Source organism: Mus musculus, chromosome 19 (genome assembly GCF_000001635.26).
Source record: "Mus musculus strain C57BL/6J chromosome 19, GRCm38.p6 C57BL/6J".
Lineage (NCBI taxonomy): Eukaryota > Metazoa > Chordata > Mammalia > Rodentia > Muridae > Mus > Mus musculus.
In genome coordinates, this window is record NC_000085.6 from 15984097 (window position 1) to 16011699 (window position 27603).

The window sequence follows — 27603 nt, forward strand, 5'->3', positions numbered from 1 at the left end:
ATGCGAGTTCGGTTCCCAGCATCCATATGGTGGTTCACATATGGACTCCGACCTCTTACCCCCTTTTCTGTACTCCGCAGGCACTGCACACACATAGTGCACATACACACGCGAAGGCAAAACCCTCAAATATTTTTCTAAAAATCAAAAAAGACGTCCCTGATTATTTTTTTGTTATACATTTTTTTCTTTCCATCTTTAACCTTCTCCTTTTCTGTATTAAACTTGCAATTACGAATGAAGGGAGATTGTACATTTAAACCCCTAAAAGAAGAGAGGGCAGGGACCATTTGCTAAATTATCACGCATATTCCCCTCGGGGTGCAGAGTTGGTCATCCTCGCTGTAATAAGGGGCAGTGTCGAGTTCTACTCCCTAGCTTGACTACTCCAGACAACGGACCGAGGCGGCAACCTGCAAGGGAGGCGGCGGCAAAAACTCCTTTGTGGCTAGGTGGAGGCCGCTTCGCAGGCTGATCCTGCACCGGGCTCCCACTTCTCCGACCAAACCCTCGCACCTCCGGACCGCAGAACTGTTTCCCCGAGCCACGGCTGGAAGGAGCTCTTGATGGCCACCAGCGGCAGGTCGCGGTTCACCCTGAGCGTGCTGAGCAGCGGTGCCCAGTCCACCGCGCGCAGCCGGTCGGCATTGAAGTCCAGCACGCCGTCCCGCAGGCAGGCGCGCACGGCGGGCAGCGGCACGGAGTCCTGCAGCGCGCACAGGTACTCGTAGTGCGAGAAGAAGTCGGCCGCGCAGTCGCGCCGGAGCTTCACCGAGTCGATCATGACCGGCAACCCCGGGGACCTCCACCAGCCGCCCCGCGCCGCCTCCCGCCACGCCTCGGGCGGTTAGCGCCCGCTCTGGGAGCCGCCGCCGCCGTTCTAGTCACCGGCGAGCTCCCGCGGGCGACGTGCGCATGCGTCGGCGCGCTCGCTGTGCGTCAGAGCGCGGGCCACGCCCACCCGGGCTCGCTACGTCCAACGCGCCATCAGCTGGAGGCGAGTAGATGCTCTGCAGTGAGCGCGCCTCTGGGTACCAAAAGTGAGGTGCAATGGAGTGACGACCTGAGAACCGGGCTTGACCTGAGAACTGAGAAGCGGGTTTAGCCTCGAGAAGACTGTTAGAAGCGCTCAACTGTTTATGCTTCCTCACCGAGAGAAGTCACAAGAAGAATTTCCCAACACGTATGCAAACCAGGTGGCTTCCTTCCTCTCTTCTTTGGGTTAGGCAAAGCTAGAGTTTAGCTTAGTATCCTCCATTGATGGTGGATATTTCTCTCCCTCTCTATCTCTCTATGTGTTGTTTGAGACAACGTTTCTCTGTATAACAGTCCTGGCTGTCCTGGAACTCACTTTGTAGACTAGGTTGGCCTCGAACTCTTACTAGTTTTCAATGTTAGTACTCTAAATAAACTCGAAGACGACTCCTGTATCACAGAGAGACCATAATTTCATTACGGTTTTATTATTAATGATTTTAACAGAGTTAGTAACATTGAGCATAATAGCTATGGAAAGTGAACTTGGGATTCACTCAGCAGTGGTTAAGTTGAGCTATTTTATTCCCTATGTCATGTTATTTAGTTATGCATTAAAATGAATTACTTTGAGCAGAAACAAAGTGAACTCTGGGTAATAAATACATCAGTCTGTTTTATTCTTTTTAAGGATTTATTTATGGGTACGTGCCTGTATGCTATCTGTGTGCAAGTGTCCAGAGTGACCAGAAGAAGGCATCAGATCCTCTGGAACTGGTGTTACAGGTGGTAGTGAGCCAGTCAGTGTAGGTGCTGGGAACCAGACTCAGAGCCTCTGAAAGAAGAGCTGTCTCTAGCCACCATTTCAGTTACATTTGTAAAAGATTTGCTTATATTTTTATTCAGTGTGTGTGTGTGTGTGTGTGAGTGACACGTGTACACAGTGCTTAGGGATATCAGAAAGGGGCGTCAGATGCCTTGGACCTGAAGTTATAGGCATTTGAGACATTTGTGACCCACCCACCATAGGTGCTGGGAATGGAACCCAGTCCTCTGGAAGGGCAGTTAAGTGCACCTAAGTGCTAAGCCATTTCTCTGAAATACTTTAAAGCACATTTATAAATTCCTGAGGTATGAGTTTGATTTTCTGTTTATAAGGCATACTATATTCAAGAGACATTATGAATGACAGGCTAAATGTCCACAGTTAAGTCTTTTGTGTCCTCATTCACTTCTTTTAAAACATAAGTTTGTTGTTTTTAGTCTGTCATTGGTAACTGCGAAGTGTTCTCGTAAATGGAAGGCTCTATTCTGGCTTTTGTTTCTTTTGGATGGATGATGAAGATTGTGGCTAACACTGATAACTAGTACTTTTTATTTCTGTAGCATTGTTTATTTATTTTATTTTATTTTATTTTATTTTACTTTGATACAGTGTCTTGCTACGTAGCCTGGCCTCTTCTGGACTTCGTCATCTTCTTTCAGCTTCCTGAGTGCTGGGATTATAGGAAGGAGCCACTACATTCAGCCAGTCAGTTTAAATAGAGTTCCACCTTTCCCCGTAAGAAATATACTGTTACATATCTGCTTTACAGATGTGCAAAGTGATGAATTGTGCAGTTAGCATAAATCCTGAGAACTAGCCAGATGTCCTGAACTTGTATCCAGTCTCTAGAACAATGACAGTCTCCAATCAAGCTTTAGACACTGTGTTCATAACATTCCTCTCCCACTAACTGAGTTCTACAACCTTTTTTCAACACTACAGACACCACCCACTCCACTAAGATTTCCTAGCTATGGACAGTGAGTTTTTTGTACAATATTTAAAGTAAAATAGTGAGTTAGTTTACCCACCACCTAGCTTGGGAGGAAACATCACCATTTCTGTTGGGAGCCTTGTGGAGCCATTCTCTCTATCACAACTACGGTCTTCTTCCACACCGAGACAACTGTGTCACCAAGCCTTCTGTGCCTCTCTGCAGTGGGTGTCTTAATAGTTCTGCCATTTGTACATGGCCCTCTAGCAAATTTTTCCTAGTTACTGTTCTTTTTGCTAGGTTCGTCCATGTTGATACATGGTGGAGAATTTTGTATAATTCATTTATTTTCTTAATGTAGCTGTCCATCATTTTCTTAAACCTTCCTCTCCCTGTCCTTGTTGAAGTTAATTTTTTGTGTTCTGCCAGTCCCTTTTCAGTCTCTCTCATCTTTCTGCTTGTCCATCCTAAGTGGAAAGCCAGAGAGTTCTCAGATCTGTGTCCTTTAGCTTAGCAGTTAGATGCTTTCATCATTGGAATACCTCTTGTCTTGTTTCTTGCTGCACTTCTTCCTGACTTCTCTGAACACAAAGCATTGCTGGAAGTTTCCAATAGTCTTTCCTGCACCTTTAATTTTTTTCAAATCTTATTTTTAATGATGGTTCTTAAATGCTTTAACCTTCCATGTAACCCACCACCCACCAGATACAGGGTGAAATAGAAAGGGTACGGGGGACCTAGACCTGTTTAGAAAGGTTCTTTGAAGCAATTCCTGTCTGTTTTTCTTGGAAATCAGCAGTTCAGTTCACAGGTTAGCAGGCAGTGACAGCTTGATCTACTCACAAACACTTCACGGATACACCAGCAGTCCAATTCAGTAGAGTCCGGTTAGCAATAGTGGTGACATAACCTAGCCGAGACAGCCAGGCCTCAGCCTTGACTGAAGTCAGCAGGAGGGACCTGGAGGGAGACCAGAAGTTCTCAACTGTGTCTCTTGGAGAAGTGAAGATCAGTGAAGATGGGAGACCCACAAGCGTTGCACAAAGGCTGTGCCAGCCAACCAAACTCTGTCTCTCACTCTGTGGAGTCCTATTTATACCCTCCAAACATCACATGTCCTCCACGTGTCTTGCCTCAGCATGGGTCTTGCCTTAGAGTCATTGGAAGTGGCAACAAACTACAGCACACCACTGGAAGTTTTTTGGTGTGTTTCTCTCTATGGATTTCTGATAAATGCAGCTCAACTCTGCAACATAAGGTGGACCAATACATGTGTGTTGTTAGCAAAGAATCCTCTATCACGTGTCCTTTCACATACTTACTTTAGCAGAACATCCTCTCTCCTGTGTCTGAGTCCGCCTTAGCCTTTGACATCTGTCCACTTTAACAAAACTTTCCTTCACACGTTTGCCCCACCAAAACACTATCCAACCGACTTTCCAATGAACCCTTAAGTTTCCACTTCACTCTCCTTCCTGTTGGGCCTATACACACAGTGCTCCTTTATTTCGTTGGATAACTTCACCCCATCCTCAGCCCGTGCCAGTGGTTTGAATGAAATGGCTCCCATAGGTCCTTAGGGAATGGTACTGTTAGGAGGTGTGGCCTTGGAGTACGTGTAGACTTATGGGAGGAAGTATGTAACTGGGGGTGGGCTTTGATGCTCATGCCAGGCCAAGTGTCACTCTTTCTCTTTCTTCCTGCTGCCTTTGAATTTGAATGTGGAACTCACAGCTCTTTCTCCAGCACCATGTCTGCCTGCATGCCACCACGATTGGCACCATGATAACAATGGAATAAGCATCTGAACTTTATGACAGACCCCAATTAAATGTTGTCCTTTATTAGAGTTGTCATGGTCATGATGTCTCTTCACAGCAATAAAACCTTAACTAAGACAACCCCTATGACCCAGCATTGGCTTGGTGGCACCATCCTTGGGTCTCAGTCTCTCTCCTCCCCCTCTCCCTCTCCCTCTCCCTCTCCCTCTCCCTCTCCCTCTCCCTCTCCCTCTCCCTCTCCCTCTCCCTCTCCCTCTCCCTCAACCCTCTCCCTCTCCCTCTCTCTTTCGGTTGTTTAGTGTTGCCTGCTCTGCCCAGCTCTCAGGCATGCCTATAATCACAGTCCATGGTATGTGTAATTACTAGCCTATTTAGATGTACTTCCTCCTCTGTCTGTAGCCTTCCTAAGGCAAGAATCGTGTCTCAGTCATGCCTGCCTAGCACAGAACTGGTACTGGTGAATGACAAATACTCTAGAATGATCTCTAGCTCTCTACAAATCATTATAAACCTCCTTTGGCAGCTGCCAATGGACACAGCTTGGGGAAGTATTATCTTCAATGATTCAATACTATTCAATGATTTAAAATTTTAATTTGAAATCAATTTTCACACATATTTAAGATAAACATTGTTGTGGTCCATGAAGAAGGGAATCACATCTGTTTTGTTCACTCTTGAATCCCCAGCTACGAGAACAGTCTCTGACATCTCTGTTCAGTGAATTGGTGTGTCCAGTTAATAACCCAAGCCTGACAAGCTAAGAGTGTCTCCCTAGCTCTCCCTTGATCACCATCACTTCAATTGCAGCACTCGTCATTCCACACAGGATGAATGAAGCACAAGGGCTGCTTCATATAGCAGCATGTCGTCCATACCCAGACTCTCTTTATCATTGGCCTCCCAGAATTCTCTCATTATTTTCAAATCCTGCCACAACACTCATTACCAGTAGAGTGTACTCTGTTTGTAATTCTTTGTTGTTGTTGTTTTTTTTAAAGTAGAAGTCTCTTATTGCATCACAAATATATTCCAAATTGTGATCTTGTTTCTGTAATAACTTAGATGTTGTTGTTGTTGTTGTTTGAGACAGAGTCCCTATATATAGTCCTCTCTGTTCTGGAAATCATCATTTTTAGAGAAGGCAAGCCTTTTAACTCATAGAGATCTATCTGCCTGCCTCTGCCTCAAGAGTGCTGAGATTATGAGATTAAAGGTGTGTAAAGATAGGTAATAAGAAACTATGATGATTGAACTCAGAGAAGACTCTCGCATCTTGAGTGTTCCCATGGTTTCAAAGACATTTGGAAATGTGATAAACCTTATAAAGGTTTCATCACCCTTTGAGAACTTTGTGAACTTCTGAAATAGTTTCTTCAGGAAGAAAGACAGCATGCTAGAAATACTCTGTTACATCATTGGGAAGAGACTTGGCGATGACAAGGTCAGAAAGTCAGTATATTCTTCCTTCATATCACTATTCTTTGGAAGACCCCTGAAGATCCATAATGGTAGATTTATGTAATTTCTGTCATAAAACATGATTTTTCCAAAGCCAGATAAGGAAAACTATGCAGATTCAATCATCATATTTTCTTATTACCTATCCCTTGGCAGCTTAACCATTACTGCTGTGTTAGAGCACAGAGTGGTAAACCGAAGCTGAAGGAATTCACTGCTGGCAGACCTGTTTCACAACAAATAAAGTTCCTCAAATGACAGCAGACTGTGACTTCAGTCCACAAAAATGAAACAAACACTAAAGCAATAGTGTAGGTAACTATAAAAGAAAGTTCTTCCAAATTTCTTCTTTTTTCTTTCAAACAATTCAGAAGATGCACAAATAATATATTTATAGTTGCCCATGTAATATAGAAATGTGCATAGTTGCTAATAACATCATAAGAAGACAGCAAGAACAAAGTTTTATGGAGACATTGACCAGAACCAGAGTCCAAGCTGAATCCACAAGAGGCAAAGAGAAGCAAGAACAAGGCAGATTGACCCAATCAGACCTGTTAGTCATCGTCTCTCCTTTTCCCTCTCAGCTTCTGAAAAGATGTGATTGTATGAACAACAAATAACACAATATCTTTATATCAACTATTAATTCCAAAAATATACTCAGGAGTCATTAAAGGATTAAGTATTACACTAGAAAACACGCACTCAGCATAAAAGGAGATTGTTAGGGAAGTATAAAGCAGCAAACAACCAAAGCCCTATAGAAAGCAAAGAATGAAGTCACGTATAGATCCCACGACATCAACGACAGAATTCAAGGTGATTGCAGAGATTGTCAAGCTGGACTTAAGAAGTAGAAGTATATGTTACCTATAGGAGACACATCTCAGATTCAAAGACACAGATACACTCAAAGTGAAAATAAATTCATGCCAACAATAGCCATAAGAATGCTGAAATCAATTAATACCAGAAAAATATCTTAAAATGCAAAACATTATATACAGACATTTTGGACTAGGATGATGGCTTAGCTGGGCAAGGTGATGGTTGTGCATACTTGGAGGCCTCAGTTTGATCCCTGGAATTCATGTAGAAATAGAGAACAGATTCTACAGGGTTGTCTTCTGTCTTCCATACACATGCCACCCCCTTAATGCACACACCCAATAATAATAATAACTTCAATAGAAGATAAGAGAGAGCATTTTATGAATACCAGGTTGATCCATTAGTAAGACGCTTGATTCTGTATAATTTTCTTGTACTTCTGTTCATCCCAGATAGAGAAGGCATTGACAGATCAAAGACAAGATTCCATCCACAGTCCAGGAAACGGTTCATTGGTGTGATTTACAGGGCCGTGAGTGAAGGCTACTCACAGAGCATAGGTGACTGGGCGGCTGTGTCACCAGAAAGTCTCACTGCAGCATGGAGGGCTTGCAGAAGCTGCATCTCTGCATCACTGAGCTCACTGTGTCTCTCCAGTATCTTAGGGCAGCTGTACTAACCAAGGGGCTGTCTTCCCCCAGCAACTGTTTGCTGTATGCAAAGAGGTCTTAGGAGGCCTCTCCTTTTGTGAGAGATTGCTCATGAACCAAGTCTCGTGATCTGAGAGACATCCACATGTGATTTTTAGCTGCTCTGCTTCAGGACAATGGAAGTCATGCTCAACCTGGAGGAAAGAGCCACACAGCGTAAGAGACATAGATGAGGCAAACACTGATGGAACTGAAGGCTGAGAAATGGCTATTGTTACCTGCAGAGAATCAAGAAGGACACAGACGATGGGGACACCACTGCAAAGGAAGTAGACACGATTATAACACCAACAGCAGCAAAGTGCACACATCTCAAGTGCCTGTCAGGATTGTCCCAGGATAGATCCTATGCTAAGGCTAAGGCACAAGGCACGGGCTTAGAACCCACACATGTTGCAGGTGGGAGTGCAAAATGGTGTCCTTGAGAAGTAAAACTCAAACCCACACAAAAAAACTTGAACATGAATGTTTATAGAAATAGACTTATAACATCAAACTCTTAGAAATAGCCCAAATACTGGTGAATTAATAAATAGAATTCTTCGATAAAAATTTTAAAATCTTTTTGGATGTACAAACAGATCCCAAGTTATCTCCGCAAACAATGACTAAGACTTGTCAGATAATACCTAAGGCCTTTAACAGAGCTTAGCCTGCTTCACTATAATTTACCTCCCTGATAGGTGTACCACTGTGCTTGAAAAGTTCCTAGATTGTTAGTGCCCTTTAATCCATTACTATAAAAACATCATGAGATTGCTACCACATAGGAGCATGGTATTTGGGGAAACTCGAATCTGTCTCTAGGCCACAATCGCTCCCCTTTGATGTGACAGCTGTGGATTTCTTTGCATCAATACTAGTATTTGCCTGGAGTTTGATCTACAACACCTTAAAAGCAAAACCAAAAGACCCCTAAACACTTTCTTTAAAAAAGAAAAAAAAAACTTGTATTTAATGTGAGTACACTCTTTCTGTCTTCAGACACACCAGAAGAGGACATCTGATCCCATTACAGATGGTTGTGAGACACCATGTGGTTGCTGGGAATTGAACTCAGGACCGGACATCTGTTCCCATTACAGATGGTTGTGAGACACCATGTGGTTGCTGGGAATTGAACTCAGGACCTTTGGAGCAGCAGTCAGTGCTCTTAACCATTGAGCCATCTCACCAGTCTCTCTAAACACTTTCATGTTCACTTCCAAAAATCAGATTGCATTTAGGACTTTGAAGACACAAGTTCCTGTAACAAAAAGGAGCACGTGGGATGGCTTAGAGTCAATAGAGATGCCAGGCCTGGCATTGCATAGCTATAATCCCAGTACTCAGGAGGCAGAGACAGGAGGGAGAGTCACCACAAGTTTAAGGCCATCCTAGTACTCTGTGAATTCCAAGCCACCCAAGGTTACACAGTGAGATACTGTCTCAATGCGCCAAAAACCAAAGTAATGACAAGACTCGCAGAAATGCGTTACCTTATAGTTATTGAGGTGAGGAATCCAAGGTCAAGGTGTCACCAATGCTGGCTCCTTCTAGCAGTTCTGAATAGCCTTCTGTACACTTCTTTCCTAGTTTGGGTTGTGGCTGGCAATCTCTGGGATTCTTTGGCCCGTAGGACCAATCTACCTTTATTGTCCTGTGACATTCTTCTCCACAGTGTCCCAAATTTCCCTCATCGTATAAGGTCACTAAGTATTAGATCAAAGCTTACTCTAATCACACCTGTCTGCTGATATTGCTGTGTCCTCCATCTCTGATATGACCATCCTAATCTTCGGAATACCTTAGCTCTGGAGTCACGGCAATGAAATAAGAAGCCAGCATTCCAATAGTTAGGTCTATGGTAATGAAAGTTGAACTGTTAACTTCCCTCCTAGGAGATGGTGGTCACCAGACCCTCACCAGAGATTCTGCCTGCCATTCCCTCCTGATGCTCGGTTGCCTGTGGTCTTAGGAAGTGCTACCAAGTGGAGGAAGTGGTTGGTCGGTGACTTGTGAGTAGAACTCAAGTGAGGCTGCTTGGACAAAGTCATCACCTATGCTGAGGTGCGACTCTCCAGCAGTGTGGTGGTTTTGAAGTCATCCATGCTCCCAGGGGCCCCAGAGAAACCCACTGCTTCAACAAACTGGCCTCGGATGAAATTTCTTCTTTGGTCAGTCTTTGGCCTATCTAGGGTGTTTAGAAAAAACATTTTTTTTTTCTGGAATACATATTACAATGCATCTTACCTTGACTGTGCCTTCAAAGACCTGATTTCTAAAGATTAGTTCACAAGTGCCAGCCGTTGAACTTGAACATATTTTTTTATTAGATATTGTGCAACCCACAGCAGAAAAATTGAATGATTTCTAAGGGTCTGGTCAAAAAAGCAATCCAGTTTCTGCCTGCTCCTTTTTCTTGGGGGATGTTCACATTTGGAAACCAACCACCATTTTTTAGGAAGCCCAGGACACCCAAAGGGATCACATAAGTTTCAGCTGGGGTTGGAGTGTAACTCAGTGGTAGAGTATATGCCTAGCAGGCCTACAGGAGCACAATACAACAACAACAAAACTAACAGGGAACAGCTGACAGCTGCAGCTCAAGGGCCTGCCCATAACCAGCCATAGCAGTGCACAGGCCTTGCAGTTGATGCCAGGAGGGTTGGGAGAACCTGAGACAGAATGAAAAATGAAGAATTACAACATGAGGAGAATGGGCTGAGAGAAGAAGGAAGCTCTGTTCCTGGGACCTGATCTGCTTTTACTGCTAAGAAAGGCAGGAGACATCAGGTGTCACTGAAAAGTGTCCAGTGGCCACAGAGACTTTTCTACAAGATGTTTTGTCAAAGACAAATCATCTCACCTATAGCCAAATGAAAGGTTCCCAAAGACACCTCAATCGTGATGTCAAAAGCAGTAATGAGACAATGCTCAGAACCAAATAATGTCTGATTGTTGTGAGTGCACTAGGTCAGAAACATAGGTGAACATGCTTGTATCTCTCAACAATGTCAGAATTTACTGAATAACAATAAATGTACAAGGTATCCATTGCAGCAATTTTCCAGAATCCCACTTTTGTTTTTGGTAATCTAGTTGAGGTAAACAGATTCTTTTATTTAAATCTTTGACTCATGTTACACATCACACTGTAAATCTCTGTGTGTGTGTGTGCACATGCATGTGTGTGCATGTGTTGCAGAATGTATACAAAGGTTTAAGGAGGCTGCAGTAGAATTTCAGGAGGTTTCAGAAGTAAGTAGGTAAAGATGTAAACAGAGTCCATATTGACAGACTAAGGACTCCAAGCCGGCTACCCAGAAGAAGCTGCTGCTCCCAGGTCTCTGTGCATCAAAAGTTTGAGAGCAAAGCTGACGAGTTGAATCCAGCCCCAGAGGCAGAAAGACAGGGCCAGATGGGTGAACACAAGGATAGAGCATAGACCACATCAACAGTGAGATCAAGTTGAGCTGAAGCCCCAAGGATGGCTGGTAGTTGGTCATTTATACATGCATTGACGTCAGATGCCAGGTCATGGAGGGCATTGGTATCAGAGTGTTAGATGTCTGTCTCTTTATGGGGTCCAGGTGAGGAAGCTGCACAGTTTCCCCAGCCTAGTGTGTCTGGTAAGTCCTTGGGTCTAGTTTCCCTGGCATAGTTTAAGTATGGCCGTGCTTGTTAGTTCTCATTACCTTGACATAAATTGGGGTCACCAGGGTAGAGGGAACTTATTCTGAGAAAAATGACTCATCAGATTAGCCTATAGGCAAGCCGTAGGGTATTTTCTTGATGATAGGGGTGGGCAGCCCATGGTGAGCAGTACCCACGCCCAGGCACGAGGTTCTGAATTGTATTAAAACAAAACAACAACAACAAAACAAAACCAACAAAAACCCGAGCAAGCCCTGAAAAGCAAGGCAGTAGGCAGTGCTCCTCCACAGTCTCTGCTTCAGTTCTTGCCTTGTTTGAGTTACCATCCCAACTGCCCACCGTGATGGGCTGTGTTTGGGACTCTGAGCGAAATAAATGCTTCCCCCCACCAAGTTGCTTTTACCATGGTCCTTATCACAGCAATAGAAAGCAAACTAGAACAACTCCGGTGTATACTTACAGTCTTAATTCACCAAAGCAAAACTTTAGGGTAACATCCTTTCTCCGTCCAGGAATGCATAATGTATCCATTTTCTGCATGGGTTAGGATGTCCTCAAAATGGTATCAAACGCTGCTTGTAAAATGGAGTTTCTCAAGGCAAGGCACAGCCTGAAAGCCCACCGCTTTACCCATTGTGGATTAGCTAACTTAGAGCAGGAAACAGCTGACGTCAGCATCACTATGCCCATCTTAGAGATAGGAAGGTTTGGAGAATTCGAAGAATTTAACTCAGCCCAAACAGCTAGTATCACTACAAGTTACACTTCTGGATCACCGTCTGGACTTGCAGAGGATAGAAGATGGGTCACTCGCAAAGGAAGTCAACTAAGAGTTTTTAGTACTTGGCTATATCTTTACTCAAACCGGGGTCAAGCAGATATCACAGTTATCTAGCTGATCTACTTCCTGTGCTGTCCAGAGAGAATATAGGACAAGCCAGAGAAAATATAAAAAGATCCTGGATTCTATTATGAAATAGAAGGCTACCACAAAAGGTTTCAGATGTCTCCAGTAAGGCACTGGGGACTGAGAAGTGTTCCAGTAATGAAATGCGGTTACTACAGCCCCCTTTAAGCTTGGGGGATTGTCATTATTTTGCTCTCAAGTCTGTATCTAGGCAGAGAACAGCAGGGACAGTTGTCACCAGCAATCGGGATATGCTGCCACACCTCACCTCAGCAGCAGATGCCCGAGGAGGTCTATTCAGAAACCTCCATCTGGGCAAACTGGGGTCCATGGCTTCAACAAAGAGATGAATTTCAGAGCTAACCAAATGTAAAGCAAAGCTAGGAGAGAGAGAGAGAGAGAGAAGCAAGCACCAGTGGGACAAGTGTGGTCTTCCCTGTCTAAGAACGTCTTCTGTTGCTGGGTGTGGTGGTGCACACCTTTAATCCCAGCACTTGGGAGGCAGAGGCAGGCGGATTTCTGAGTTCGAGGCTAGCCTGGTCTACAAAGTGAGTTCCAGGACAGCCAGGGCTATATAGAGACGCACCCCCTCCCCCCCAAAAAACATCTTCTGTCTTTCCAATGGGTGTGTATATTGTGGCTTTCTAGCTTGATGTCTCTAAAGGTTGCCCAGAAACCAGTTTCCCTCTTTCTAACGTTGCCCAAAGCATGTAATTCATAAGAGGGTTAAAGGCTCAGCAGACAGGATTGTAGTAGATTTATGAGACATGCTCTTTGGGTTTAAAGGAGAGGAGACTGCCAGAGACCAGGCTGTGTTCACTCTACGTTGTTTAAAGCAGTGATTTTTCAGACCGTTCCTCACCCCGAGAGACTCCATTTTACAAGCAGCCTTGACTCCATTTTGAGGACAGCGGATGGCTGTGTGCCAGGGTAGAAACGCAAACAATGCCATCTGTCAGGCAGCACCCAGGCAGCGCAGGCTGATAAACAGCTTATTTCTGGCTGTAGACACAGTGCCACCCAGAAGCTTAGCTGGGTAAACCAAGACTATAGGGATACATGGATGCCATTTAAGCCACGTCAGTGACACTAGACTGTTTATGTGTGTGAAGCTAAGTGTCTGGCCATTGTTAGAGCTCAGAAAGCACTAGGTGACTCCTCGTTAGACAAAAGGGTTAAGACTTCCCCCCTAAAGAAAAGAATCTCACTGGCGGAAGTGGAATTTGCAAAGCGTATCCCTGCTTAGTAACCAGCTGTACAACCACGCGGCTCTGGAGTCTCCATTCCTTTGCATCTAGTAGGAGACAGCAAATATTTATAAAGGTAACAGAATCCTGGTTGCCACAGCTCACAAAAACATATGTGTTAAAACAGATGGCATGTAGCCAGGAGTAACTCTGAAACTGACAAGTTGAAATGATTATTTTTTTTAGCAAGCCTCAGACCCCCCCCCACCCCTTAGAAAACAAATCAAAACAAAAGGAAAAAAATCAGCACCAAATGTTTAAATCTGTAACAAAATAATATATTTTTCTGATACAAAAATATATCGCCACAAGTGCTCATTCGGTCACGAAGCTGAGATCTTTGGTGGGTCTGTTTGGGGTCTACAGGATTTTCTGGATTAAGGAATACTTAGTTGCCCCGCAGGAGCCAAGCTTCCGAGTCTTGATATTTTTATAGCTGAGATTCTGAGTTCTCTTTACCAGTAGCTTTTACTGAGCCTTGTACATGCATCAGAAATTCAGACAACTTATGAATTGAAATAAACGTGAATTTTGTCTACATAGGTTTTCAAGTTAAAAGAATTTCTCTCTCTCTCTCTCTCTCTCTCTCTCTCTCTCTCTCTCTCTCTCCCTCTCTCTCTCTCTCTCTGTGTGTGTGTGTGTGTGTGTGTGTAGGCGTCTGTGGCAAGTGACTTTACCTGTGGAGCCTGTCTCTCATCTCTCTGCTGCTGCCAGCCCCTGCCCCTCCCCTACGCCTATTGCAGTTTATTTTTAAGGAATGTTACTGCTCTACTGGTAAATAACTGTTCCTCCCTTCATCTTGCTAAAGTTAACCGACTGAATGCTAAATGGAAGCAACCAAAACCCATGCTTGCAGATTTTCACACTTGATTCATCTGGATTTCCTCCTTTGCCTTTGGTGTAGTGGTGAATACTTGATTCTGCCGCTAGGTGGCAGTGTTTATAGTCCCAAACCAGGCAAACACTGCCCCCAGACTCTTCTCTAGCAACTTTTAAGCCAGACCTCCTGGTTTCAGCTCCCTAGGAGACAACCTGTTATACAGCAAGGATGGAGAGAGTGTTCAGAATAAAAACTTTTTTCCCTTGTCCACTGTACGTTGCAAAACTGGTAGATTTGTAGTGTAAAGCATGGAGTTGCTCAAGGAACTGAAGAAACAAAACAAAAACAAACTATCCCTTGCAAAGACTGACATGTTTGTACAGTGATTGGCGGTGGCATAGCATTAATTTCACTGGCAACAAAGTGTTCCTAGCATTGTCGTTACCAAACATCTATGCATAATGTGCCAAAGACTACAAATTAAAAAATTTCAAAACAGAGTGTCTCCTCAGAACCCCAAGTTCCAAACAGAATGGACTCATGTTGTAAATAAAAATACCGAGCACTCAGTTAGATTTGAATTCCAGATACACAATGAATAAATCATCTTAGTCCAGTTATGACCTAAGCAATACTTAGAACTTACCCAGTAGGTCTACATGTCCATGAGCCTTGTACCTGTAAATTCAAACAACTATAGATGAAAAGCATTCAAGGAAAGAATTATATCTGTACTGAGCCAAGTCTTTCTGGGTATTCTTTCAAAAGTGCCGCACGGGGATTATGTGTGCACCGTCTTCCTAATATTACAAACTGATGATTTAAAGAATGTGCAAGGATATGCCCAGATATGTGCAAATCCTCTTCCATTTGCATGAGCTGCCGTTTTATCAAAGGTAACTTTATATAATTAGCATCCAAGGATTTGGGTTAGGGGTGGGTAGAGTAGGTGAAGGGTGGTCTTGGGATCAAGACCATGGATATAATGGGGACAGCTGTACTGAAAACAGTCTATTCATCCAGTATTTCTATATCATGGCCCTGGTTCCTGAATTTTGTTTTAGTTTTGATACAAGGTCTGACTGTATAGCTCACATAGACAGCAAACTTAGTGATTCTTCTGTGTTAGGTGCCCGAGGCCTACGATTGCCGCCATACTGGGCTGTTTCTAGTGGCATCTTCAGGTGACCTCAGATCACACTTTCAAACAGGAAGTCCAGGATGTGAAACACTTTTAAAATGTTTATCATTTACTGTATTCTTATTTTGAGAACTTCCTCTTTGATTCCGTAGCCCACTTCTTAGTGGGTTCCTTATTGTCTTTATTTTTATTTCTGAATTCTTTGTATATACTAACTACCAATCCATTAAATGCACAGCCAGCAGAGGTTTTCTTCCCCGTTCTGTGGGCCACCTTTTCACTTGAATTTCTTTTGCCTTATAGAACTTATTAATTGTTGTATCTTTACTGTATTTGATGTATTTGACTATGTTGCCTGAATGTGTGTCTGCTTAACTTGCACGCCTGGTGCCCACAGAGGCAAGAAAGGCCATCAGAGTCACAGGAACAAAGTAACAGATATTTTAAGTTGCCTTGTGTGTGCTGGGAACCAAGTGAGTGCCCTTTGGAAGAGCGGCCAGTACTCTGTCTCACCACTCAGCTGTCTTACCAGCCCCTCAGAATCTTTTTGTTTGCATGAGATCTTACTTGTGAATTGTTGGTTTTAACTTCCTGTATTGTGGGACTCTGAAGAAGCACATACCCGTGTCTATAAGTCAAAGCATATACACCTTGTTATCTTCTACCAGGATACATACAAATTATATACTATATTGTATTTATTATAATATATTATATTTATATTATATATTACATACATACATACATATATTACACACACACACACACATATAGGAGTTGAGTTTTGTGTGGGGTGCAAGAAGAGGGTCTGTTTCTGTTTTCTACACGTTGAAAGCCAGGTTTTCAAGTACTATTTCTTGACGATACTGTCTTTTCTTCAATGTGTAATTTTGGTGTCTTTGTCAAAAATCAGTTAGCACTATTTGCAGGGACTAACCAGGGTACTCTATTCTAGTCTATTCTATTCTACTCTAAATTTGTCTGTCTGGTTTAGTGTTGGTACCATGGTATTTTTAATACCATAAGTCTGTAGTATAATTTGAAACAAAGAATAAATAAATACCCCCTGCAGTATTATTTTTGTTCAAGATTGCACTAACAATCTTTGGCTTTCAGGCCGTGCCACATAAATTTTGAGATTGTTTTTCCTAGGTCTGTGAAGGATGGCCCTGGGGGTTCGATTGAGATAGCACTGAATCTACAGATTGCTTTTGGCAGGATGGCCATTTTCACAAGATTATTCTTCCAGTCCACGGCCACGGGAGGCTTTCCATCTTCTAATGTCTTCTTCAGTTTCTTTCTCCACTGTCTTAAAGTTCTCATGTTAGAGAGCTTTCGTTTCCTCGGTAAGGTTTATTCCCAAGTGTTTTGTTTTATTTTATTTTATTGGCAGCTCATGGGAATGGGATTGTTGCTTTGATCTCTCTTTCAGTATGATTGTTTTGGGTAGAGAGGAAGGCTACTGAATTTCATGGGGTGACTGTGCAACCTTCAACTTTGCTGAAAGTTTATTGGCTCTACAAGGTTTCTGGTGGATTCCTTGGGGTCTTGTATGTACAGAATCATATCAGTAGCAGGCAGGGGTGTTTTGACTTATTTTCCTATGTGTATTTCCATCTCCTTTTCCTGCATCGTTGCTCTGAGCGGTCAGGCACTGGATTGAGCAGGTGTGGAGAGAGTGGGCAGGCATCCTTCTCTTGTCCCTAATCTTAGTGGGAATGATTTGAGTTTTTCTCCACTTAGTATGACGTTGGACATAGGTTTGTCGCATGTAGCCTGTGTTAAGTTAAGGTAGGCTCTCCACTTCTGTGGCCTCTCAGTCACTTTTATCAGGAAGAAATGTTGAATTTTGTCAAAGGCAAATTCTCAACTGGAATAATCATTTAACTTCTGTCTTTGAGTCCGTTTATGTGATGGGTAGCATTTATTGATTTTTGTTTGTCGAACCATCCCTGTTCAACAGGAATGAAGCCAGCTTGGTCACAATGAATGAACCTTTTGATATCGTCTTGAATTCCATTGCAAGTGTTTGATTAAAAAAGAATATGTGCATCCTTCATCAAGGAGATGAATTTATAATTTTTTTCTTTTGGTTTTATCTTTATCTGGTTTGCATGTCAGGGTTTGCAGGTGTGGAGAGAGTGGGCAGGCATCCTTCTCTTGTCCCTAATCTTAGTGGGAATGATTTGAGTTTTTCTCCACTTAGTATGATGTTGGACATTGCTGGCTTCATAAAAAGGAGTTTGGAACTGTCGTTCTTTTTATATTTCATGGAATCACTTTAGTGGGATATGAGTAGCTGGCAGCTTCCAACTGTCTATACCTCCAGTTCCAGGATGATTCCAAACACTCTTCCAGCCTCTACCTGTACACACACACCCACACACACCTAAATAAAAGATAAAATAAGTGTTTTCTTAATTAATAAAGAAGAATACTGCCAAAATTATAATAAAAAGAAAAAACAGAAAGACAGCAGACAAAAATAAAATAAAAAATGATATACCACCATGTATATGGGGTCAGTTGAACTTGTGGGATTCTTGCCTCTAAGGGCAGGGCTAGCCCTCCCGCAAAACCCTCCATTGTTTGAGTCAAGCCTTATGGTGTGCTGGCTACTCTTATGCCAACTTGACACACACGTCTGAGTTATTTGAAAGGAGGGGATCTTAATTGAGAAAATGTCTCCATAACATTTGCCTGTGAGGAATTTTCTTACTTAGTTATTGATAGGGGAGAGCCCAGCCCACTGTGGGTGGTGCCATCTCTGAGCTGGTGGCCCTCGATTCTTTAAGAAAACAGGCTGAGAAAGTCATGGGAAGCAAGCCAGTAAGCAGCACTCTTCCATGGCCTCTGCATCAGCTCTTGCCTCCAGGTTCCTCCCCTGTCTAGGTTCCTGTCCTGACTTCCTTTGATAATGAACAACAATGTGGAAGTATAAGCCAAATAAAACTTTTGCTTCCTGACTCCTTTTTGGTCATGGTGTTTCAACCTGACTAAGACAGACAAACTTTTGGGACCTGGCTATGTCCCTCTGAGCCAATAGGAGAGACAGAGAGACAGAGACAGAGAGAGACAGAGACACACAGAGAGAGACAGAGACACAGAGACAGAGACAGAGAGAGACAGAGAGACAGAGACAGAGACACAGAGAGAGAGACAGAGACACACACAGAGAGACAGAGAGAGACAGAGAGCAACATAATTCCTGGGCTCGTGAGGTGGTTCATCTGGAAAAGCTTATCGCCAAGCCTGATGACCTGAGCTGCTCTCCTGGGAACCCACGTGGTAGAAGGGGAGAACCAACTCCTGGAGCTTGTCCTCTGATCTCCACAATCACTGTGGAATATGAATAGTCTCTCTCACACACACACACACACACACACACACACACACACGTGCTGTCGTGTGGTAAACTCTTCCTGGGGATATGTCATATACACCTCTGTGCATTCAGATAGGGAGCTGACAACAGACAAACTGTACCGTCCAAATCGGTGACCCAATGAGTTTAATTGAGTTCCTTACAGGAATATGAGTGACAGGAGCAGAAATAACTCACAGACACTTGTGTCAATAACCCCAACCCCAAACCTCAGCATGGGTGACACCTGGGACCCTGGAGCACACTGCACACCTGTAGGCAGCTCAACAGGTTGGAGAATGTTCTTTCAAGTGACTCTGACCTATAACCTTTCCAGACAGCTAGTCTGGTCTCAGACTCTTCTTTGCAACTTGGCCAAGAATAACTCTCAGCTTTTAGAGCTGGCAGGGAAAGACCTAATGAGCCTGGTTAGTTTTAGGAACTTCCTGAAGCTATTTTGAGTTGTTTACTTTCTTGTTTAAAGATCTTCTAGGCAGGATGAAATACTTCAATATCTTGGGAAACTGTTACACAACACATGCACACACACAAAATGTACGCATGTGCACATGTAGATACAAATAAGTGCAAATAATAATAATAATTACTACTACCACTATTATTATTATTAATTTCCGTTGTGCATTTTTGTTGGAGGAGGCACTGTCTCATTGGCCCACCTGGCTTCTTCCAGATAAAGCTTCATTTCCCCTTCCTGCCAGGAAATCAGTGCAGGATGCTCAGCCGCTGAATCTTCTCATCTCACCACCCTTTTTCTGCTCCACATTTCCCAGATAATTGTCCCTCTTTTGTGAATTTTTGAAACTCTTTCTTTCTCCATTTGGAACTGGATCTCCTTCTTTTCTTTTCTTTTCTTTTCTTTTCTTTTCTTTTCTTTTCTTTTCTTTTCTTTTCTTTTCTTTTTCCTCTTCTCTTCTCTTCTCTTCTCTTCTCTTCTCTTCTCTCCTTTCCTTTTCTTTTCTTCTTTTTTTTAACTCCTGACTCCTCCCTCACCACATTACACTCAGGCACCCTGACTCCTCCCTCACCATATTACACTGAGACATTCTCTAATCTGTTATCTTACTCAGAAGTTCCTGATTGTCCAGAGTGTTCAACTTAAATTTCTGTCCAGCTATAAAAGAAAAGTCGCACACACACACATATAAAACAGGAGAAATATTATAGAAAACTAGATGTATATAAAACAAAACAGAGAGTCAAACATTTAATGGTGGCTATTATGCTGGCCAGTTTTTTGTTTTGTTTTGTTTTGTTTTTGTTTTATCAACTTGACAAAAGCTAGGGTCATCTGGAAGGAGGTATCCTCAGTCAAAGACCAGTCTCCTTGGAGCCTAGCATAATTGTCATCAGAGGAGCTTCATCCAGCAACTCTATATCTGGGAGCAGATATAGACCCACAGCCAAACATTAGGCGGAGCTCAGGGAAGACGGGGAGAAAGGGCTGTAGGAGCCAGGAGATGTCAAGGACATCACAAGAAAACCTACAAAACCAACTAGCCAGGGCCCATAGGGGCTCACAGAGACTAAACTGACAACCAGGGAGTCTGCATGGGTCCGAGCTAGGTCCTCTGCATTTTTGTTATAGTTGTGTAACTTGGTCTTCTTGTGACACTCCTAACAGTGGGAGCAGGGGCTGTCTCTGGTTTGTTTGCCTGCTTTTGGGACCCTTTGTCTCCCACTGGATTGCCTTGTCCAGTCTTAATATGAGGGGAGATGCTTAGTCTTATTGGAACTTGATATGCCATGTATGGTTGATATACCTGGAAGGCCTGCTGTTTTCTGAAGGGAAATGGAGGAAGAGTGGATCTGGGGGAGAGGGGAGGCATGGGGGGGTGCTAGGAGGAGAGGAAGGAAGGGAAATTGTGGTCAGGGTGTAATATATGAGAGAAAAATTAATGAGGAGGAGGAGGAAGGAAAGGATGAGGAAGAAGGAGGAAGAGGAGGAAGAGGAAGAGGAGGAGGAGGAGGACTCTCCATCAGATTAGCCTGTAGATACATTTTGATTAATGATTGATGTGGGAGGGCCCAGCATGCTGTGAGTGGTGCCACAGCAGGTCCTGGGTCCTAAAAGAAAACAGGTTGAGCAAGCCATGAGAGCAAGGCAGTGAGCAACACTCCTCCATGATAGAGCTTTAGTTTTGCTTCAGGTTCCTGCCTTCAGTTCCTGCTGTGACTTCCTCTCATAGACTGTGAGCTGGAAGACGAGATAAGTTGTTGTTTCCCTAACTTTCTCTGATGCTCATCACAGTGAAAGCAACCTCCCTAGGACAGTCATCGAGTCAGAGCTTCTCTACTTCCATCCATGATTCTCAGCGGGGGCCAGTTTTGCCATGGACATTGGTTGTCTGAAGACATTTTTGCTTTGAAGTACTGTGGATTGAATCTAGGGCCTTACATACACTAGGCAAGCCCATCTGCAGCCCAGGGAGACAATTTTGGTTGTTGAAACTCTGTGTGTGTTGGTGCTACTGGAAGTTGGTAGGTGCAATCAGTAAATGTGTGCACGGTGAGTTGTCCTCTCTCCTCTCCACAGTAATGAATCCAGACATCCAAACCACCCAGAATGCCAGCAGTGCCGTTGTCGAGTGACTTTGTCCAGGGGGTCAGAGCATACAAGGAGCAGCCTGGCTCAGTCCTCTCATTGCACACGGGGAGCAAGTGCCCCAGTTCATGTCATGTAAATCACCTGAACCCCCAAAGACCAGTGAGCAATAGCTGTCTCCAACTACCCAGGCCTTTTCTCGAGACTCCAGCCTTATGAAAATCTACAGGTACCTGGAGAGGCACAAGGCTGGCTGAGTCTCTAAAACAAAAATGCCAAGGTTGAAGTCAAGTGTTTTCCTGTGACAGACTGGGCCTCAGAAACAAAGGCTGTTGCACAGATAAGGTATCACTGAAGTGGCTGGAACTCCCTGATGCTGGGGTAGCGCTTTCCAAAACTCTCGTTTGTTTGCAAGGGAAGGTGATCCCACTCGACTCTGCTCTTCTAGGTGGACATAGGTCGGTACTGGGACATGAGCATGTGGTGACCAGCGCTTTGGATTTAGAGCCATAACCCTTTTACAGCACGTGACACAACTATTTGATGATTCATCAGCTGTCCTACTGCTGACACCTCGATGGACTTCTAGGTGGCAGGAGAGAACACAGAGCGATTTTTCCTCTTTTTTTTTTTTTTTTTTTTTGGTTTTTCGAGACAGGGTTTCTCTGTATAGCCCTGGCTGCCTGGAACTTACTTTGTAGACCAGGCTGGCCTTGAATTCAGAAATTCGCCTGCCTCTGCCTCCCGAGTGCTGGGATTAAAGGTGTGCGCCACCAAGCCCGGCGCCATTTTTCCTCTGCAGATAAGAATTCTGGTCATGGGCCAGGCTCACACCTTTAAACTCAGCACTTGGGAAGCAGAGGCAGGTGAATCTCTGAGTCTACATAGTGAGTTCTAGGACAACTAGGGCTACATAGAGAGACCATGTCTCAAAAACAAAACAAAATAAAAACTAAACCAAAACCACAAACCCACAAGCCAACAGAAAGAATTTTGGTCATAGGACAAAAAGGAGGCTTCCTTCTTCTTCAGATTTGCCTGAGAACGCCTAAGAGTGGCAGAGCCAGAGTGGACCTGAGAAAAGATGCAAACTAAAACCAGCATTGGTTTCTCTATGGTGAAATAACCAGAGATGCCGTCTTCTCTGTGGAGAAATGACTGAGTCCAGGCAGTAAAACTCTCTTGTGTGTAACCTATGTGCTTAGTAAACATAACACATGATCTGACCAAAAACTTTGTTTCCTGCTCTCTTAGTTAGGGTTTTACTGCTGTGAACAGGCACCATGATCAAGGCAACTGTTATAAGGACAACATTTAACTGGGGCTGGCTTAGAGGTTTAGAGGTTCAGAGGTTCAGTTCATTATCATCAAGGCAGGAACATGACAGTATCCAGGCAGGCATGGTGCAGGAGGAGCTGAGAGTTCTACATCTTCATCTGAAGGCTGCTAATGGAAGACTGGATTCCAGGCTGCTAGGAGGAGGGTCTTAAAGCCCACGCCCACAGTGGCATACCCTACTCCAACAAGGCCACACACACTTGAACAGGACCACACCTTCTAATAGTGCCACTCCCTGGTCTGAGCATTTACAAACCATCACATCTACTGTCCCTCTAATCTTTCCTTCTTCACCTGTCCTAATTGGAAGGCTCCTTAATCCCCTGTATCATCTCAAGACATTGTCAGCTTCTCTCTCAAGCCACGTAGCACCAGTCTTCCTTCTTTATCTCACTCAAGGTTATCTTCATGTGCTTGCCACTGAAACTAAGGAGATTGGGAAAGAAAGGGAGCAAGCATGAGAGTTCTTACTTGATTGCATCATCAATGAACGGCTTCCTCAAGTTATCCTTTTCTCAATGGATTCTCGTGAGAATTCCCATTGCCTGTGCATTCCTCTTCTCACTTTTTCCACCCAGGCAAACCGATGATGTCTTTTTTAGCTGGCCGTTCACAGCTCCCTCGGCAGTGCCTGAGCACTTAGACCATCACTTGCTTCCTTCTGCCCACACTCCATTCCTCTTCCAGATGGCTCTTGGGAAGAGTCCTGTTGCTTCCAGGCTAGCTATCTCTCACGGGTGATACAAATCTGGTCCTCAGGAAAGACACTTCTCATCAGTCAGCTTCTAAACATATCTGTCTCTCTGCATTTGAATCTTCTTGTTCGAATCAGATGCTAATTTAGTCCCTTAAGCTGAGGATGACGCATCTTAGACTGTCCACGTGAATTCCCTCAGATCATCCCTTCTCTCTAGAGTCACTGTCTTCTCCCTCCCTGTGGCATACAGCCCTCTGATAGCTATCTCCAGGATCATTTTTCCTTCAAATTTTATGTACTTCATCTCCTTTATGTTTTCTGTTTGATGGATGAATTCTGCCATCCTTTTTTTTGGATATCTCTTTTGAAATGTTATGGTTTGCTTTGCATCTTCACTTCTCAGTCAAAGCACTCTCAAGGAACTTTCCATCACATAAGCAGGCGTAAGACTCAAGGACATGCGTGTGACACCATTGCAACTGCCATTCATCAACTGCCTAAATTCTCATGCACTCTTTATGTGGTATTCATCGTGCTCCCTCAGAAACTACACTGCAGCGTGCTTGTCATTAGCATGTCCAAGGCAAGAGCCAGTTCACCCTTTTTCAAGGGTTCTGGGCTCAGCCATAGTCAGAATAATACTGACCACATTATTCAATTTAGTCATTTCTTTTGCTTACATTCTCAAAAATTAAGGTACATTTCTTTATCATGGGACAGTGCATTGATGGTTTTACAAACTGTAAAAGCCATACATAATTATTGCAAAAGAGAATGCTTCAAAGAGATGTAAACAACACTTTCATCACTAGAGAGATGGGATATCTTTTATTTTTTCATAGTGGTGATAAAAATGAAATAATTCTTGGTTGCCACTACAATAGTTTGAGTTTTTTTTTTGGTATGAACTGTGTTCTAAATTTGTCATTTTTAAAAATCTCTCTGGGGAGCTAGAGAGATGGTACAATGGTTAAGAGTACTGACCACTCTTCCAGAGAGCCTGGATTTGATTCTCAGCTCCCAGATGGTGGTTCACAATTGTCTGTAACTCTCTCATAGAATCTAATGCCCTCTTCTGGACTTCAAGGATACCAGGCATGCTTGTGGTACACATGCATACATACATGCACAGACATACATATAGATGAAACACCCATACACAGTTTCTTAAAAAAAGCTAACCTGATGTGGTAGTTCGTGCCCATCTTAAGCAGAACAAAACAAAACAAACCCTCGAAAAGTTATTGTAAATGTGGTTTGAGAGCCAGGAACCAGCCATCACTTATTCTCCAGGCCCTTTCTGTATTCTTGATTGGTTGAGCCATGAAGCATGGGTTTTAGAACCCACTGGAAGCCATTTGTTAATACGAGAAAATCTACATACTAGTTTGTACTGGAAGGATGTCTACAAACAGTATTCATGAGGAATAGTCGCAGAGATAAATTGGATCCTTATCCCCAAGAGAAGAAGAATGTCATCTTTCCCCTAGTTCCCAACTCTCCTAAGAATGTTTTCTGTGTGGCAGGATTTAACCCCCCCTGAGACCAGTGCAGGCATCATCACAAATGGTCACAGGTCACAAATGTAAAGATCTTCTAATTCAGAAGCAACTTATAGGTGGCATTGAACTTTGAGCAAGAGTTTAGACGAGTTTTGATTTATTTCATGAGAAGTCTCAAGGCACTTCTTACAAATGGTTACATCCACAAAGAACTCTATAATCACAGCCCCATCAGATGTGTGGTCATTCTGGAAGGACAAAAATAGTCAGTGCCATAGGGTCACTATTGCTGTGATAAAATACCACGACCAAAAGACATTTCAGCTTACACTCCCAGGTAACACTCCGCCAGTGCAAGAACTCAAGGAAGGAACCTGGCAGCAGGAACTGAGGCAGGGGCCATGGAGAAGCTTGCTTATTGGCTTGTTCCTCATGGCTTGCTCAGTCTACTTTCTTATACACCCCAGGACCAACCACTTGCCCAGGGATGGCACTACCCACAGTGAGCTGGGCCATCCCCAGCAATCACCAATCAAGAAAATGCCACAGTCTTGCTTCCAGGCCAATCCGGAGGGGCTTCCCCCCTCCCCTCAGTAGAGGTTCCCTCTCCTCGGATGACTCTAGTTTGTGTCAGGTTGACAAAACTCTATCTAGCACAGTCAGGAAATTTCTTAATGACTGCCCTTCTCAGGGAGCCTACACAGTAGCAGACATGTTAAACTTCATAGTAGTGGTGGGAGAATTGTGTTCAGGATACAGGTTGGAAAGTCACAATGTCACATCATATACAGCACTGTAAATAGCTTGAGTATAATTTATTATAAAGTTGTGGCTTAGTAGAACAGCTGCTAGCTCTTTATTGATAAGTCAGAACATACTATAAATGTATTATTCTGGTAGTTTTACAGTGGAGTTTCAAGATTATTTTTAATCATCCTAGTTTTATTTACTTACAAACGAGAACAGGGGTTCCTTCCCTATTATTTTGATTTGCGATGCCTGTCACTTCCATTTTTGTCACTTCCACTTTGAATTGAGAAGTGGTTGGAATGGAAGTGTATGACTAAGGCACATTTACATTACTATAGCTTGTTGTTTATTCTCTATTTATTTCCCTTGTACTCAGAATGGTTTTTAATCTAAAATTGTGGCTTACATATGCTAATGCGCTTTCTATAGAAATCACATTTGAATTCCCTTTCCAGGGAGTAGTTATTTACTTCCAGAGAAAGGCACAGAATGATTTCTGCTGCTTCTATTTCAGAGCCAATGACAAGGCCCATTAATGAATCTCAGAACTGCTCCCTCAAGACTGTTCCTTTGTGTGCTCTGTCACACTGATATGGCCTCGCCTTTACATCAACTCAGGAATGTACAGGCACCGTGCTTCCTGCCTTATGCTCTGTGCTCCTAGCCCATGCTGTTGACAGCGTTGGAGTTTGAACCCACAGCCTTACACACACTCAGCAAGCATGGTGCCACTGAGCTACATCCCCAGGTCTCAGAATGTGACTTTTAAAAGCGTCTGCTGCTCAAAGGTCCAAACGCAATAGGAAGAACAGCCCCAAGATGGCCAATGGACTACGACCTCCAGACTGATTTCTTAGGAATACATGGCAAGGATAAAAATGGAAGTCATCTTTTCCCAGGAGGCCTAATGGTAAGAACTCTCAGGCTATTTTACTGGGGAATGTGCTGAGACACTGCTCCTGGACCCTTTTCTCAGAAGAACACAAGACAGAAAGACATCACTGAGCCCTCTACCAGACACAGCAGGAAAGAAAACTGTCAGCACTAGAGAGAGTTAATATTCAAACCAGAAGAAGGGGAAGTTTTCTCAAATAAATCCCCTGCAGTCCCCACTTTTCCTGGCCTGATTTGGAATCAGCTCATTTCATAGTCATATTGTCAATACAATACCAAGAGACAACAGAAAGGGTGTGAGAACAGACTGTATGCACTTCTATGTAGCCAAAGAGATCTTTATATTAGCATCACCCTCTCCTTTATGGATATTATATGTTATTTTTTTTGTTGTAATCATGTTTTAGGTTAAATTTAAACAACTCCAACTTTTTAAAATTGTGTATGGGTGGTGCCTGTGTGTGGTGGGTGCATGGGCACATGTCTGTCTGCAGGTGTATGTGTTCACATGTGCGTGTGCCTAGGGAGGGCAGAGGTTGACTTTGGGTCATCCTCTTTCACTCCTCATGTGTTATTTTGAATGGGGCTCTGAACCTTGAACTCTCCAACTGGCAAGGAGAGTAGCTGCTCACGGAGCTTTGGGGTCTGCCTCCTTCTCTTCCCATTCCCCCCTCCCCCAGTGCTAAGGTTACAGGTAAGCTGCATCACACCTGGCTTTTATGTGGGTGCTAAATTCAGGTCCTCGTGCTTTCACGGCAGGCACTCTAACCAATAAGCCATCTCCCCAACCTCAACAATTCCAATTTTAACCAAGTATCATGGCAAAGGAGTGTCTCCATAATTGGCTTTTATTCTATCACAAAAATGACATTGGTTTTCATTTTCAAACACTGATTAAAATGGTTCTTTGCAGAGCTGGAGAGATGGCTCAGTGGTTAAGAGTACTTGCTTTTGTAGAGGACTTGGGTTGGATTCCCAGCACGCACAGGGTGGCTCACAATCATTTGTAATTCCATTTCCAGTGGATCCAATGTCCTCTGACCTCTGTGGGCATCAGGCATGCATATGGTGAGCAATATACATGCAGGCAAAAACACTCATACACATAACATTCATAAAAATTTAAAAAGTAATTCTTTGAATAGGAGTCATTTAAACAAATTATTTCCCTTTAGATTTGTCAGATTATAATGTGAGAAAACATAAGCATAACTGCATAT

At 43.4% G+C, this 27603-nt stretch overlaps 1 protein-coding gene and 1 long non-coding RNA gene across 8 annotated transcripts in view; one reads left to right on the forward strand and one right to left on the reverse strand.

Annotated features, from left to right (window-relative positions):
- Cep78 (centrosomal protein 78) overlaps positions 1-1604 on the reverse strand; it is a 29933-nt gene extending 28329 nt beyond the window's left edge. For 4 of the 7 annotated variants that reach the window (XM_006526823.2, XM_006526824.2, XM_006526825.4 and 1 more), the window contains exon 1: positions 517-1604. In XM_006526823.2, coding sequence (XP_006526886.1) covers positions 517-784 — 268 coding nt within the window. In that variant the 5' untranslated portion in view covers positions 785-1604. Of the gene's footprint in view, positions 1-413 lie in introns of all 7 variants that reach the window. The other 3 variants (XM_006526826.4, XM_030250838.1, NM_198019.2) reach the window with 2 other exon arrangements.
- Positions 979-26816, forward strand: C130060C02Rik (RIKEN cDNA C130060C02 gene). Its single transcript, NR_045355.1, has 3 exons — positions 979-1196; positions 2411-2536; positions 26004-26816. It is a non-coding gene; the product is annotated as an RIKEN cDNA C130060C02 gene (long non-coding RNA).
- The last annotated feature ends 787 nt before the right edge of the window (positions 26817-27603 follow it).